The 14,255-nt window shown below is 39.1% G+C and overlaps 1 protein-coding gene across 1 annotated transcript; it reads right to left on the bottom strand.

Moving 5' to 3' along the window:
* Window positions 1–8,231: 8,231 nt before the first annotated feature.
* On the bottom strand, window positions 8,232–13,915 carry LOC121812684 (palmitoyltransferase ZDHHC3-like; the record flags this gene model as incomplete). The annotated part of the gene is given in 2 exon segments (XM_042215473.1): window positions 8,232–13,657; window positions 13,741–13,915. Coding segments are annotated over 2 exon segments (267 nt in total), but the record flags the coding sequence as incomplete, so codon positions are not given.
* Between the last annotated feature and the right edge of the window lie 340 nt (window positions 13,916–14,255).

Below are 14,255 nucleotides of genomic sequence, written 5' to 3'. Positions count from 1 at the left end.
CAGTTGCACCAATCTGTGGTTCATGGTTTCCCAGCTGTCGGGCTGTTTCCACATTTTCTAAAGTGGCAATTGAGCCACAAAACCATTTTATATCATATTTTATGATTGAAACTATCTTCCAAAGTATACATAAACCCTATATCTAATTTAAAATGATATAACCCTACAAATCCCAAATACGAACTTAAAATTCCCGCTTCCTACTTTCTCCTTGGTCCCTTCCAGAACCTTTAAGTAGCGGTCAGCTGCTTCAATACACAGGAATACCTGGAGAAGACAAAGGAGAGTGACTGGTACTCCACAAATGTATTACCCACACTTTTCTTAGCCACATCATAGTTAATTTCTTTTATGGACAATACTGTTGCTTTTATCTTAATGGAAATGTGTTCCTAAAGTCCTACCTAAAGTGAAAATGTGCCCAGAACACCATTTGCTAATACAATAATGCTAAATAATCTAAACAAGTAAAGAAACACCTTTTCAGTACAAGATCAAATATCTGGCATCACCAATGACTTTTTCAAATTCAAAATGCAAAAAATTTTTTTTTACATCAGAAGTATTTGATCAAGTCACTGAAATGAAATGCATATTTTTATGCGTCATAACAGGGCACTGCAGTTGCACCAATCTGCATCTCACTGTGTCGCAACTGTAGAAGGACATCAGGTGGGAGTCCCTTTTCACCAGTGCTGCTTTAATTTCTGGACTAAGTGACTCTGAGTTAGAGTCACAGAGGCAGTGACAGAACATGATCTTAGAAGCTGTGTTCATGGAAAGCAAATTTAATGAATGAGTTTATGTCTTGATGCATGCTGTATCATTCGGTTAAAGAAATCCTAAAAAGTTGATTCTGCTCATCCGGACTTAGTGTTTTCACTGGGAGAAACGTTTCATCACTCCAACCTTCTTCAATCTCACCTGAATTCAGGTTTCCCCAATCACTGTGATTGATCAATGCTTATGACAATTTGAATATTAATGATCAAGAAACCGACCTCACAGTTCATTGTTCATCAGTGATGCGAGTTTCGGTCCTTATGCAAATGTACTGTTTATAAGGTTGAGGAAAGCTGCATTCAGCTGAGACTGAAGAAGATTGGAGTGATGAAATGTTTTTCTTTGAGGAAGTGCCACTAATAGGCTCAGCGTGAAGGGGAACGAGTTAAACTGTATGATTATCTATAGTGTTTAGAGCGTTTTAGAGTGTTTATCCCTGCTGTCTAACATTTTCTGACATGGAACCCGACGTATTAGCCAGAGGTCCCTTTACTACGGTTCGGAGCTGCAGACCTGTTTTATATACGCACAGAATAGTTTCTATATGAAATCGCTGCAAAAAGTGCAGCCTTACCTAATGTCCTTAAACCTTAACTAATAAGTAACTAATTAAGTACTCCTAAGCAGTGTTGGTCAAGTAACTTGAAAAAAGTAATCAGTAATTAATTACTGATTACTTCCCCCCAAAAAGTAATCCCCGTAACGTATTCCGTTACATTACTCAATGAGAGTAACGTATTCTGAATACTTAGGAGCAGAGATGGGCAGTAACGTTACTGTAATCTGATTACTTTTTTCAAGTAACGAGTAAAGTAAGGGATTACTATTGCAAAAACGGTAATTAGATTACCGTTACTTTCCCGTAGGAACGCTGCGTTACTGCGTTACTAAAACCGTGATTTTTTGCGAGAATGTCTCATGACAGTGACGTAAGCGAGTGCGCCGTTAGTGACAACAGCTGTGTGCAGATCAACAATGGATCAAGTGCGGGAGAGAGTATGAGCGTGCAGCGTTTAAAGCGTGGAAGTACTGACCTTACTTTGAGTTTGATTCCATAAAAAGTGACAAAAACATTAGTGTCCGTTGTGCGTGGGAAGAAAACTTCTTTTTACAGCGAAAAAAACCCCTAAACAAGCACCGAGTGCGCTACGACGTAATGGGAAATTCACAGAGAAACTCGCGGATTCTTCCACTGACCGCTGCGGCACACCTGCACCAGGGTAAACCTCCGCCTACCCCACTCCTGCTTTACAGGTGAAAATAGAGCAACAGGACCGCTAGTCTTTGACTTTATTTATTTTCTGCTGTGTTTTACTTGCATCTATTTGAAAGAGTGAGTGTAAACACAAAAAATATTTTATTTTATGTGCTGGAATGTGCAGAAAATAGGTTTAAATGTTAAACTAATTTATTCAAGTCAGAGAATGTTGCATATAATTAATTTTTGCTTGATGCATAAAGTTAAAAGATTAAAACTGATAAAACAAGTTTAAAAAAGAGACTTTTCCATTTGATTACATTTTGTATGATGGATTATGCAGAAAAAGTAGAATTGGGCTGAAAGATCTATCGCTTTATCACCTATTCAGGTTGTAAATCGTGTTTTTAAAAAGTAACTAAGTAATTAATTACTTTTGAAAATAAGTAATCAGTAAAGTAACGGGATTACTTTTTGGGGGAAGTAATCAGTAATTAGTTACTGATTACTTTTTTCAAGTAACTTGACCAACACTGCTTAGGAGTACTTAATTAGTTACTTATTAGTTAAGGTTTAAGGACATTAGGTAAGGCTGCACTTTTTGCAGCGATTTCATATAGAAACTATTCTGTGCGTATATAAAACAGGTCTGCAGCTCCGAACCGTAGTAAAGGGACCTCTGGCTAATACGTCGGGTTCCATGTCAGAAAATGTTAGACAGCAGGGATAAACACTCTAAAACGCTCTAAACACTATAGATAATCATACAGTTTAACTCGTTCCCCTTCACGCTGAGCCTATTAGTGGCACTTCCTCAAAGAAAAACATTTCATCACTCCAATCTTCTTCAGTCTCAGCTGAATGCAGCTTTCCTCAACCTTATAAACAGTACATTTGCATAAGGACCGAAACTCGCATCACTGATGAACAATGAACTGTGAGGTCGGTTTCTTGATCATTAATATTCAAATTGTCATAAGCATTGATCAATCACAGTGATTGGGGAAACCTGAATTCAGGTGAGATTGAAGAAGGTTGGAGTGATGAAACGTTTCTCCCAGTGAAAACACTAAGTCCGGATGAGCAGAATCAACTTTTTAGGATTTCTTTAACCGAATGATACAGCATGCATCAAGACATAAACTCATTCATTAAATTTGCTTTCCATGAACACAGCTTCTAAGATCATGTTCTGTCACTGCCTCTGTGACTCTAACTCAGAGTCACTTAGTCCAGAAATTAAAGCAGCACTGGTGAAAAGGGACTCCCACCTGATGTCCTTCTACAGTTGCGACACAGTGAGATGCAGATTGGTGCAACTGCAGTGCCCTGTTATGACGCATAAAAATATGCATTTCATTTCAGTGACTTGATCAAATACTTCTGATGTAAAAAAATTTTTTTTGCATTTTGAATTTGAAAAAGTCATTGGTGATGCCAGATATTTGATCTTGTACTGAAAAGGTGTTTCTTTACTTGTTTAGATTATTTAGCATTATTGTATTAGCAAATGGTGTTCTGGGCACATTTTCACTTTAGGTAGGACTTTAGGAACACATTTCCATTAAGATAAAAGCAACAGTATTGTCCATAAAAGAAATTAACTATGATGTGGCTAAGAAAAGTGTGGGTAATACATTTGTGGAGTACCAGTCACTCTCCTTTGTCTTCTCCAGGTATTCCTGTGTATTGAAGCAGCTGACCGCTACTTAAAGGTTCTGGAAGGGACCAAGGAGAAAGTAGGAAGCGGGAATTTTAAGTTCGTATTTGGGATTTGTAGGGTTATATCATTTTAAATTAGATATAGGGTTTATGTATACTTTGGAAGATAGTTTCAATCATAAAATATGATATAAAATGGTTTTGTGGCTCAATTGCCACTTTAGAAAATGTGGAAACAGCCGTGGCAGGTTATGAGCAAAGTGTTGCTCATCAGCAGCAGGATATTAAGGTTTTGGCAATTACCCAATTACTTCTGGTTTTATTTCACTGCTGTTAGGTCACTAGTGCCCACAGAGCCGCTATATTAAGATTTGTAAATTAACATTTTGACTAATAAAAATAATTACACTTGGCATTTGTTAAATCTTAAATCTGTGAATCTCTTTAAAATAAGCCTTAAATGTCATCGCTGTGCAAGGGCAGGCAGAAATGCTGGACCCAAGAGCAGGACACACGGAGGCAAAGTGAACTTGTAGATGCTCAGCTTTATTACTGGTTGCAGGCAAAACAGAAAACTGGCTAAACCGGACACGAGACTAACAGGCAGATAGAACACACAGTGAAAGACAATGGACGAAGCGACACGGAACTAAGGGAGACTCTGACATAAATACACAGAAGGCTAACGAAGGACATAAGGACACAGGGAACGATTACACATAACAAGACAGGGAGGACATGAAGCTGAAAATACTGACTCAAGACGCGAACATTAAACGTAACACACAGAATCAGCCGAGAGGAGCACATGACGGGATGAGGTAAACATGGAACACAAGAAGTCGGAGCAAAGCACAATAACTCACATCACTAAACACACAGCGGGAGACACAGAGGTTCCTAATACTCATTTGTAGACTCTAGAAAGACATCACTACAGCTGGGAAACCATGAACCACAGATTGGTGCAACTGCAACACCCTCCAGTGACACAACATAAACATCAAATCAATGACTCATGTTTGATATCTGCAAGGCTTGATTCTGATGTGATTTCTCAGCAGGAGCAAGCTTTGGATTTGAAAAATAATTTAAGTCAGCTATTTAAAGTTAATTCATCCCATCATTTAGTCAGTGCTGAGCACATTTGGTAGTGTGTTTTTGAGTGGGTCTGTGAAATGTGATGGGTTTTTGGGAGAACGGATGAGTGACTGGGCTCATAATTTTGAAATTAATGACCTGACTGTTGAACACCACAGCCCCGTGTTTCATCTGGGAAGAATGTGATTGCTAACTGCTTCATTTTTCAGCATAGCAATAATCACAAATACACTGCCAATGCAGTAAAATGCAGCAAATGCACTTGGATAGAAAAACACACAATAGAACGCAATCACTCTGGGATTGGCCTCCCTAAATCTTAGATCTCAACATTATTCAAGTAGTGTGAGATCACCTTGATAGAGAGGACAACAAAATGCAGCCAACTTGCAAAGAAGAGCTTTGAATGTCCTCATATTTGGACATACTAAGTACTGACATTCAAGTTTTTTAGAGTTAGATTTGCCTATGATTTTACCATCACAAATCCATTGAAAAGCTGTGAAGAAACACAAAAAAAAAAAATTCTATAAACAAACATAAAAAGATACATTGAAGTTTCAACTGCTTTAACTGAATAAATATGGGAGAAGGTACTTTTAATCCCATGTAATCTGTGCTATCTCTAGCTACTCATGTCTGTGCTTGTCCTGCTAGAATTGTTAGAACGTGCAGTGGTCAATATTGTTAATCACACTATTTTCTATCCTATATAGCTAATATACTCAAATTAGTTGATGTAAATGGGAGTCTCCTTCACACAAAAAGGTTAATTATGGTTCCACATGGGATAAAGTGGCAGGAGTGAGCAGCAGTACAACTGAGCAGTAGCAGATTTAAAGTGGCAGTTGGCACAGTATTGCACGGAGTAAGGGTTTTTATTTTTATTTAAATACTAATAACAATGAAGTGACCAGTGCAGAGTGTTGAGAAACTGTAGGACAGATTCTGAGTGCATCCTGTGGAGTGTGTGTGTTTAAGTGTTGTGGTTGAGGTGTCGAATGGCTTGATGGTAAAAGCTGTTTTTGAGTCTTGTAGTCCGTATAAGACAGATGTCCTGAGTGGAAGGAAGCCTCATGCCTGCGATGTGCCTTCGCCACCCTCTGTAGTGATTTTCGGCTGCTGGCAGAGGAGCTTCCATACCAAACTGTAATGCAGCTCGTCAGCAAGCTCTCAACATACAGACCTGGATGACCTCTGATTTCCTACTTTTAAATTCAGATAAAATTGAGGTCATTGTACTTAGGACTAAAAATCTTAGAAATATGGCATCTAACTAGATACTTACTCTGGATGGCATTAGCTTGGCCTCCAGTAACACTGTGAGGAAACTTGGGGGGTCATTTTCGATTAGCACAGGGGTCGGCAACCTGCGGCTCCGGAGCTGCATGCAGCTCTTTAGTCTTTATACTGCGGCTCCGCAGTTATTTACTGGATTGATATCGTTCATTAATTAGCTTTTATTTTGACTTTTACTTTGTGTACAGAATTATCAACACCAATACCTACACCAGCCAACACACCAGTTTGTGAGTAATTCATGAGATTTAGTCCAGCTTGACAGGTTTGGGGCAACAGTGACTTGTTTGTTTCAGTTAACTCATAGCTGTTAAACAAAGCCTAGAAGTTAATATAAAGTAAGTTAGGGAGTAACAAATGTTATACAGGAGCGGTGAAATTTTAGGGGCTTTTATGTCATCTAGCTAGGAAGCTAACCTACAGTGTGAATAATGACCAGACAAGTTCCTGGATTAAATCTTTTGTGGTATTAAATTTACCTTGTATATCTACCATTGTGTTTTATCTAAATGTAAGATCCACTGATTTTTGTCAAATGCAGCTGCTTGCAGCAATGTTAGCTGTGTAAAGCAGAGACTCATGGACAGATTACAACACACTGTACGACTGGTTTGCCTGTCACCAAATTATAAATGGATTTAGGCAAAATTGCTTTTCATGTTTTGAGTGATCTCTGATTAAACAGACAGAAGACAATTCTGACCTATAACGTGGAATTTTTGTATTTCTAGATGTTGCAGGTCTGAAAATGAAGCTTTCCTCTTTAGTGGGCTTGTCTCAGATTGATAAAGACACCCTCCTAAATCAGGTTAGTCTGTTCTTATCTCATCTGAAATCTTAGTACTTGGGGAAACTGAAAAAAATCGTAATCCCAGACTGATATATAGATTAAAAAATGCTAAATTTGCTTAAAGTCTTGCCTCAATAAATGTTTTTCTTAAATCTATTAAACGTTTCTCTGAGTGTTTTCTTGTGCTCTGCTCTAAACACTAAAGATCCTAGTCTAACTCATTGGCATTCCCAGTGTGCCTGATAGTAACGTTTTGTCCACATAATGAGGCATAAAAGGAGCCAGTGGACCTGAGTGTAGTTTACACTAAGCAGAGAAAGTGACTAACTCGGTCTTCCTTTTTTTAATCCATAGATTAAATCAGCACTGGTGAAAAATGGACTCCCACAGGACGTCATTCTACAGCTGAGAAGCAGTGACCCGCAGATTGGTGCAGCTGCAGCGCCCTCTAGTGGTGCAGCATAAACAGTGACTAGTGTGTGATGTCTGCTGAGGCTTAATAATATACTTCTGATATGATTTCTCAGTATTAGCAAGTTTTGAAAAAAATCATTGATGATGCCAGATGTTGGTTGTTGTACTGACAGAGGTGTTTCGTTTAGAGTTAGCATTATTGTATTAGCTAATGTAAGTATTGTCCATGAATGTAATTTACTATGATGTGGCTACAAAAAGTGTAAATAATATATTTGTGGAGTAGCAGTCACTGTCCTTTATCTCTCCGGGGTATTCATGTGTATCTAGGAACTTTAATGCTTCTTAAACGTTCTGGGAGGGACCAAGGAGAAAGTTTGGTGCTTGGATATTTTTTTTTAGCTGTTATTGGGGATTTTTAACATTAAATGGTTTTAATTCAAATATAGGGTTCGTGTATACCTTGGCTGATTGTTTTAATCATGAAATATGATATAAAATGGTTTCATGGCTTAATTGCTGTTTCAGAAAGTGTGAAAACACCCCTGGTAGGTTATGAGCAAAGTGTGGCTCATAAGTTGAAAGTTATCACACACAAATGGAGACCATGTGCAAAAGCGGTGAACCTACTCAGGAGTGACTGAGTAGGTTCAGTTATGGATGAAATATTCATGTTTCAAAGCTTAGCGTCAGACTTGTTTTCTGTGATCACAGCTCCGAAAAAAAATGCCAATTGCCAAAACAATGTGCTGCCACAAGATGTCACTACTGAGAGGCAGCATGTCTCACACCGGTGCACCTGCAGCGCCCACTTGTGAGACAGCAAAAGCAAAAACTTAAAAAGACTCATGTTTCATGTCTGATAATGTTCAGAATATTTAGAAATTCCTGCCTTTGTTGTTGTTACCGCTGTTGGATGTACATGTAATGCTAAAATAAAGTAAAACCACACAAACCACCGTGAAAAACCAAAAGGAGCCAAAGTAGTTTAAAAGACATCAGTTTAATTCCAGGTGAACGATCCAGAGCAGCATATCAAAAGAAATGATACACAGGTCACGGTTTCAAGGTTGTAACATGACATAAATAAAACATCAGTGAGCTGTAAACTTGTTCATCATGAAGCCGCATGATATTAAACTCTGTTTTTTGGGCTCTGAAACTTTTTTTTTTTTTTAAGCCAACCAACAACCCAATCTGAAAACACATCTTCCCAGATCTCAAAATACTGTTTTTCAAAGTTTTTTGGATTTGGTTCAAATAAACAAAAAATTACAAAAAAATATCTTCTGATTTAGCGCTTGTGTTTGACTTGCGGCCAGCTATTAATTTCAGGCCCTCTTTGTGTGTGCGCACATTCCTTCTCGCTGTCTAGTAAAACAGCACCGAGATGCGCCTGTTTTGTTTTAGCTAGCAACATCTATGCTGGATTTTAACAGAATCAGTTATGAGGAGGCAACTGCCCCCGACATGGATCAACAAAAACAAGCGCTGATGATACAAACACACACCTGGACAAAAACATTTACAGTTTAAAATGTTTTTTTGTGGGGGGGGTTTTTAGGTGTTGGACAAATTTGAGGTACAGCTGGTTTCGTTTGTGAGTGAATATATTAGACTCATTGTTCAGCCCTGAATAAACCCTCAAATAGACCAAAAATAATTTTAAGGAGAGAATAATAAAAACATCAAACCTTCTGTACCTCTGGACTTCTCTGACGTTCACAAGATCAAAAACATTTCAAACCTTGTTTTGCTTCAAACTGATCAAAAACAAAAAAAAGACTGCAGGAACTGTCCCTTCATGAGAATTGCACATCATTGATAGAAAATATGAACTTTCCTATTTACAGCTAGCAGAGACCCGACCTGGGCGGACTGAGTGTTTCTGTCTGTCATGAGAGAAGTTACGAGAAACTTTCAGGAAACCTTTCCAACATCCTCTGCAGTCACTATAAAAGTTCAAAATCCCACAGAAATAAGGCAGCGTACAGCTCGAAGAACGTGCTTTCACACTGTGAACAACATGCAGCTAAACTTAAGATCCAATGTGCAACATAATTCTAAATAAATTAGAATGAGACGAACAGTAAAAGCCTCATTTACACCTATGATTTTTCTCTTTAAAAGGTCCAAAAGCCTTGGAGAACTGTCCCAAGCATTTGTAGCCTTTACATGGTCCACATGTTGCATTTACCTGGCAGTAAGGCCCGCCTCACAGCTGAGCAACACGAGATTCTACTTTCTTTGACAGTTTGGAGGAAAATGATGAACTTAAAGGCAAAATTTAAACTAACATCTGAAAGTTAGAAAATACTGAATCTTTAATAGTATCAATGTTCCAGAAGCCTTGTATTTTTCCTCGTGTGGGGGGATCTTTGTGAGAATCACCCAACTGTGCAAGTGTTTAAGAATAATTTCCTGGTGTGCACTTAAGCTACAGTTTATTAGCTTATCTTTCCGTAAAGCTTTGAAACACCTGACCCCATAAGTCTACGGAGTTCTTAATAAAGCCTATGCTGGTTGTTAAGCCTTAATTATACTTTCTGCAGCCAGTCCGCTGGTATTTAAGTGACATAAATTTTCTTCGTCAGACAGTGAGTGCCAGGGTCTATCCAGACATCTGCCGACCTGCATGTTTCTTCTGACTTAACGGACTCATCTGCTGAGACATTACATTAAAATATAGCAACTCTGCCATCATGTCTCCATCTGTCCATGTCCGAGTATAATCAGGACTTAAACCAGCTAGCCACCCAGTTACACTGAAAGTGGCCAGAGACTGGTTCAGACTGAGCCAGTGCAATGCCACAGTGGCCTCCAGTCTACCTCAAATCAATTCCCATTTAAAGATGAGCTTCTCTCTGGAAATATTGTCATAGCAGACTTAACTTGTAACAAAAATGCTGGTGTTTCTTTTGGAAAATCTTACTATGTTAGTTAGCCCTGACCCTGAAAGGATGCTTGAATTCAACATTCTGACAAGTTTATTGCAATCAATTTCTGTCATGTTGTTGCAGTGTAGGTACATTTAGCCTAATTTCTCAACTTGCACAGTCAAACGATCTTTTCTTTAGCATAGCCAAGTAATTTTTCTAGCTAAGTCTAAAAAAAAAAAGAAAAAGAAAAAAACCCCTTGTGATCGTCCAATATTGTGTGACTCCAAAGAAGATACCTGCAGGCTAGACAAAAGTGGCAGTAGTAGCACTTGACGTAGAGCTCCACCTTTGGCCTTCAAGCAACTTTCATTGGTTGACACCACACATCACTATGCTGATTTTGGATAAGCTAATTTCTAGGTCCAATGCTAAGCTAAGCTAAGCTAAGCAGCCACTAGTCCCAGATCTACATATTTTTTCAGATATGTGGGATGTCCACATTAACAACAACAACAACAAAAAAACAAAAAACGTAGCAGTACATGTGTGCTTCAACATTTTTTTGACTCATTCTTACTGTAAAAATATTTAGTATAATTTCAAGTGTAACGTTTAAAGGTCAAAATAAACTATGCATTTCTGCACCAGCAGCCCCACGTTGTTCACAATGTGAATGCAGAACTAGAAGTCTTTCTACAGCTGTTTCATAACATCTCTCTAATCTTTAATATTTTGCCTTTAAATTGTTAATAAATATCCAAAAACATGTTAAAATATAAAAAAGGCAGATTAAGTCATGTAACTTCATCTCTCAGCTGGAAAGTTTTGATCGAAACCTCTGAGGGCTGCAGCGAGTACTCTGAGAAAATGGACAATTCGCAGAAAATTGTTCAGCCCAGGTTGGACAAGGAAATGAAAAAATATATACAAACATACATAAAACACACAGAGGGTGGAGCTGCCTTCATGTCTGACCTCTGACTCTTTTCCAATACAAAGCCACCAGTTTACTTTATAAAATGTATCACATGATCACCATCATCCATTTGAGACTGTTTCCTGTGTTAAAAATACAATGTGCTGATAAATCGCCCGACTCTGGTCATATATACTTTCAAATATATCCAAGTAACAGGTCAGCAGTGAAAGGCAGCCCCACCCCTCACATAAAAACACACACTTGTTAGAGTTAATTCCACAGAATAGTTAGAAACCATAACTAAGTTAAGAGTCGTCCCTTCACTGAGATAACGCAGAATACTCACTGGTGAACTCTGAGTTTGTGTTTCACTGTCAAACAGATTTCAGTGTAGTAAATCCTTTTCCCCCCAAAAGCAGCTTCTTTTTTATACCTTCAATTGCACCAAACTATATGTGTGTGTGCATGTGTGCGTAATAATAGTGTAAGAAATCTGCAAACGTAACAAAGTTTAGTAGCACGTCAAACAGAAGAATGAGTAAAAAAACAAAAACCCTAAAACAAGAATTCAACATTCCCACACACGCTTGTCATCCTGGACATGACTGCACAGGAAGCTAATGCATTTATGTTTCAGAATAAAACAAATGAATGTTATAAATATAGAAACCATTTAAGATTGGTTGAGCACGAGAATAAAAATAGATAATTAACTGCCCTCCACGTAAACACGTTAATAAACTATGTGACTAAAAGTATTTGGATGCTTCAGTTAGAGGGCTTATTCATTCCCAATAGAGCCCCACCATCAAAACGTACAAATATCCCTGTGGATAAACTTTCTGGTTGAACACCAGCGTAGATTGAAGAAGCCTAAGTACTTATGGCCACAAAGCATACCATGGTAAACAGTAGTTGCATAAACAAAATTTAAAGCTTGACATGTTTTGCACCACAAGGCTTCACCAGTGTGGACGGAAAACAAACAGAGAAAACACACAGAACCTAACGAATTCAGTATCAGTGCATCCCGAATAATTAAAGCTCGACTGTACATGAAAACTCAAATAGTCTCTCTATCGTGCTGCAGTGTATGATTAAGAAACACTGAGATGAACCAGGAAGCTGAACTGACCTATTTTAGAAACTTCCTGTGGAGGCTGATGAAAGCTTGAGTGGTAAAACAATCACCAGCATAAATACTGGTTGAATAAAGCAGTAAAGCACTGGGATTTGACTGATATCTGACTGTTAGTGGACATCAGCTGGTCACAGTAGCTGAAACGTCACAGGCATTTTAATTAAAGAGTAACTCAAAGGACGGTTTTCCTCTTCTTACACTCACGGGATTAAAGAACGGCTCCATACCCATATTTGGAGGAAGTTTCGGACAGGTGAGGTTACACGCTCTCTGTACAAATGATACGTTTCGCACATACACAAATGCACAGAGTGACCAGGGGCAGCCAACGAGAAGAAAGCTGTCTTAAAGTGGGAGGAGCTTTATTTAATATAAATAAGGCTTATTTTTCATTTTAAATCATGCAAAGCTGGTCGTGTAGTTTCACCTGCTCACTGGGGTCATGTGATTGTTGGGATTTTGTCTGTATTACTGGAGGGTCTTTACGTTACAAGCCCCTTGAGCTGACTGTTGCTGTGATTTGGCGCTACGCAAATAAAACTGAATTGAACCGAAGAGTAATTTCCATGAATAAAATTCTGGAGGTTTAACTAAATTTTAAGCATCGTGCCATAAAGAGAGATGTCTCACAAGTATGACGCCAAGCTCAGTTTCATAACTCAGCTATATGAAATCTATTGTTAAAGGCAGAGCTGATGGTGATCAGTATTTGAACTGAACATGAAAGACAGGCATCGACTCACCCTCACAACACGAGGAATCACAAGGTCAAGTTCTTCGCCTGTCAGGATTTAAACCCTGGTCAGGTGACTTGTACCCGTTTTTGAGTTACTCTTTAAAGAACATTGAAGCGACTGGGCATCTCGTTTTCCCCCCTCCCACAGCTTTGGACGCACTTGATGTGCATGTTGCATTTACGTCTCTTTAGCAGCGCCTGTCGTTGGGTTTAGTGGACATTATATTTAGACCTTTTTAATTCAGCCTGTTTAGTGTGAAACTGTCTAAAAGCCACACCAGTCAAATCCCAGAGTCCACACAGGAGTAGCTCTTTCCTATAACTGCTGGTAATAAAACTGCACATCAGGACACATCGGGGGGCGGTCAGTGCTCTTTCCTTGTGCCAGGAAAGATGAGAAATAGGTTTTCATGAACATTGTGTTTAGGTCCTGGAGGAGAGTCATACTTGGTGCATTATTCATTCTTCATTCATTCATTCACACCTCGGCCTTCATCCCTTTTACTCTCACCCCCTCAGTTCCAGAGATAAGACATCATAAATATGCAAAAAATTCATTCACGCGCTCACACAAGCACACAAAAACCTCCCTCGCCTTCCCTTTTTCTTCTCTCTCCTCTCCGTCCCCTCTTGTGCCCACGAGTCAGACGTCGTAGTCAGGCAGGGCGGAGTAGGTGATGCCTCCGACTGACGGAGGGCTGGAGTGGAGCGGGAGAAGCCAGCAAAAGACCGACCCTGCAAAGACGGAAAGAGAGATGAAACAGTGCTTTATGTATTTGGAGCGCCGGCGAGACGTAGGTGTCAAAAGATCAGCGCACCTCTCCCAAAGACCTCCCGCAACAGGGCCAGCTTCGGCTTGCGGGTGTGTGAAGGGTGGTGAGGCAGCTGTGAGGAGGGGGTGGAGGATGAAGAGGACGAAGAAGCCCTGTCTTTAATCATCAGCCTGTTTCTCATCTGCTCGATGGGAGTCTCGTCTGTGATTATGGAGACCAGCTGAGAGAAGACAAATCACAAACGAGGGCACGTGATTTTTTTCCTTTTGTTTCTTTAAGGAGCTTCAAGGTTACTGGCAGAAAACAGACAGTCGTCTTCTTAATTTCACATGTTTGACCTGCGCTACCCACCGGTCAAACATGCGATATAGTAACATTTCTTTAACACAGTTTAGGGTTTTTAAATGACAGCAGTGTTTTACTCTACTAATCCAAAGATCTACATAATAGGAATGCAATCTGTATGTGTAGGGCTTTTATTGTGAAAGACAAAGACAGGAAGAAGCTGTGTACTGCATGAGGGACGACTTAAAACATGCCTGCATCACCTATCTCTCTTT

This window comes from Haplochromis burtoni, unplaced genomic scaffold, assembly GCF_018398535.1.
Source record: "Haplochromis burtoni strain Fernald_Lab_line unplaced genomic scaffold, NCSU_Asbu1 Contig_732, whole genome shotgun sequence".
NCBI classification, from domain to species: Eukaryota; Metazoa; Chordata; class Actinopteri; order Cichliformes; family Cichlidae; genus Haplochromis; species Haplochromis burtoni.
This window is presented reverse-complemented; position numbering and strand designations above follow the sequence as displayed.